Source organism: Myotis brandtii, unplaced genomic scaffold, assembly GCF_000412655.1.
Source record: "Myotis brandtii unplaced genomic scaffold, ASM41265v1 scaffold504, whole genome shotgun sequence".
In the NCBI taxonomy this organism is placed as follows: Eukaryota; Metazoa; Chordata; class Mammalia; order Chiroptera; family Vespertilionidae; genus Myotis; species Myotis brandtii.
The window spans coordinates 3,845,166-3,848,052 of NW_005369217.1; the positions used below are offsets into that span (position 1 = coordinate 3,845,166).

At 38.8% G+C, this 2,887-nt stretch overlaps 1 protein-coding gene across 1 annotated transcript in view; it reads right to left on the bottom strand.

Moving 5' to 3' along the window:
• The window catches only part of MRPL42 (mitochondrial ribosomal protein L42), a 39,853-nt gene that overhangs the window by 32,127 nt on the left and 4,839 nt on the right, over positions 1-2,887 (bottom strand). Inside the window, exon 2 of the mRNA XM_005877028.2 lies at positions 1,640-1,703. Within this exon, the coding sequence (XP_005877090.2) occupies positions 1,640-1,703 (64 nt within the window). The remainder of the gene's footprint in view (positions 1-1,639; positions 1,704-2,887) is intronic.

The following is a 2,887-nucleotide window of genomic DNA, read 5'->3' on the forward strand; positions in this document are numbered from 1 at the left end:
TCGCTGCTGAAAACATCGATACAATGTTGCGGTCTGAGCCCGGCTGAATGGAAGCCGGTTTCTGGGGTTTTGTTTAGCTTCTTATTTGCAACATAGTACATAGTTGCTTAGAGTTGCAGCTGAGAGGCCGGCAAGTGAGGCGGGGAACGTTAGAGTCCACAGCAAGCAAGCCTCATGCTCGCTTCAGTGCCTGGCTGCCGGCTGCCATCTTGGCTGAGAGTTAATTTGCATATACTCACTGATTAGCCAATGAAAAGGGTAGCGGTAGTACGCTAATTACCATGTTTCTCTTTTATTAGTGTAGATGTTTCTTATATATAAATTTAAGTTTCTAGTATTTCAACACCAACCAGATTTGAGCGAGACCAGCAATTAAACTATAAAGTGTATTTTAGCTAACACAGGATAAGGTTATTTCACCATGATATTAAGATTAAATACCATGAACATTTAAGATAAAATACAATGAACATTTAATCTATCAAATTATTTTGATGAAGGATCAAATGCACCTATAAGATTCATTCTTTTCAGGCTCAAATTAGACCTTGTCTAATTTCATCACTATCTTAGACACTTACTAAATGTACAATTAAAACTACATAGTGTCACTCTGTGGGTGTGGCTCAGTGGTTGGGCATCGACCTATGAACCAGGAGGTTGCTGTTTAGGAGGTTCAATTCCCGGTCAGGGCACATGCCCAGATTGTGGGTTCAATCCCCAGTGGGGGCCATGCAGGAGGCAGCCGATCAATGTTTCTCTCTCATCGATGTTTCTCTCTCTCTTTCCCTCCCTCCCTTCCTTTCTCTCTCTAAAATCAATAAAAACATATATTTTTGCCCTAGCTGGTTTGGCTCAGTGGATAGAGCGTCAGCGTCCCGGGTTCAATTCCAGTCAAGGGCACATGCCCAAGTAGTTGCAGGCATCCCCAGTAGGGGGCATGCAGGAGGCAACCAATCAATGATCCTCTCATTGATGTTTCTATTTCTCTCTCCTTCTCCCTTCTTCTCTGAAATCAATAAAAATACATTTAAAACTGAAAAACAAAACACATTTTTTTTTAAAAAACTATATAGTGTCAACAGGAAAGAAAATATATTTTTACTAAAATTTGCAATAAAAAATGTAGCTTAAGAAAATATGTTGGTTTCTGCACATCAGCCTCTGCTGTAGAGAAAAAAAGACAACATCTTATTCATGTTATTCCCAGTTCTTAGCATAGAGACTAGAATAAACTGTGGTTGAATTAAATATTTGTGATTTGTATTATTCAATGACAAACAAAAGATAAGATAAATAACTGCATAAGCTAATAGATATAAACCCTAAGACAAAACTATAAAAACTAAGTTTTTCAAGAAACTTCTAAAGAATGCTTCAGGAAGAAAAGATAGCATTTCTAACAGTATGTCTGTCTTAAAATAAAGTATTTACTGAAATACAATGGTAATGATTTTTATTTGAAATGGTTATAAGCCCATAGACTGGGTAAACAAGATCACTGAAATCATTTTAAAAAACAAAATTAAAGAAAGAATAATAAAAAAAAAAAGCAGGAAAACCCCAAATAAGAAATAAAATTAAATCAATTCAGATACAGCTAACAGACTTATTTTTTCAATTGAATTTTAATACATACCAATTATAGTCATCTGGAAGAGAAGAGTATGTGGATTTATGACAAACACAGTATAAAGCTCCATCTGCAAAAACCCCAAAAAATAAAATGGATTTTGTTAATTTGAGGGTATGTTCTCACATAAATGTAAAGACAGCTTCATTCATTCAACCGATAATAACTATTTACTATGAAGTAGGCATGTATTAAGGGCCTTGGATTCAACAAGTAAGATCCAGTGAACAAACAATTTCCAATAAAAAAGATAAGCCCTGTTGGGATGGATTAAGTATTTGGAAAGAGAAGGGAACACAGAAAAGTTACAAAACACAATTGTACAGCCCTGGCCAAGTGGCTCAGTTAGTTAGATTGTCTTACCGTACACCAAAAGGCTGTGCGTTTGATTCTGGTCAGGGCACATACCTAGCTTACAGGTTCCATCCCCGAGGGAGCATTTGGGAGGCAACTTATTGATGTTTCTCTCTCTCTTTCCCTCCCTCCCTCCCTTCCTCTCTCCCTGTAAAAAAAAAAAAAATCAATAAAAACATATCCTCAGGTGAGGATTAAAAAACAAAACAGAACTGTATAGGCTCAAGAATGCCTTTTCAGTGGAGATGATGTCTAAGATACTCTGAAGGATGAGGAAATAAATAGGAGTTAGTATGGGATGAGTAAAATGTTGATTGCAGAGGGAGTAACAAGTGCTAAGGACCAGAGGTAACAAAGAATATAAAGTATTTGGGTATTCTAAAAACGTTCACGTGAATGGAGTGCACAGTTCATAAAGGGGGCATCTAATCTAATAAAAGACAAACATGCAAATTGACCATACCATCGCTATGCCTTAAGCCATGCCCACCAGCCAATCAGAGCAACTATATGCAAATTAACCCAACCAAGATGGCAGCCGGCAGCCACGGAGCTGGAGCAAGCAGGAGGCTTGGTTGCTCCAGTGATGGAGGAAGCCAAGCTTCCCACCCCTCCTGGCAGGCTCTGAGCTCCACTGAAGGCAACAAAGTTTCAATATACAGTGGGGCCTTGACTTACGAGTGTCCCGACTAACGAGTTTTTCAAGATACAAGCCGCCTCTCGGCCGATTTTTTGCTTTGAGTTTTGAGCTAAAATTCGGGTTACGAGCCAGCTTCAGATACCCCACCGCTAGTTGGCGCAGCGAACGTCACAGTGAACGCCACAACATCAGCCCAGCATCACGTGTCTCACTCGTTCACTTTAAGATTTGACATACGAGTAATTTGAGTTACGAGCTCC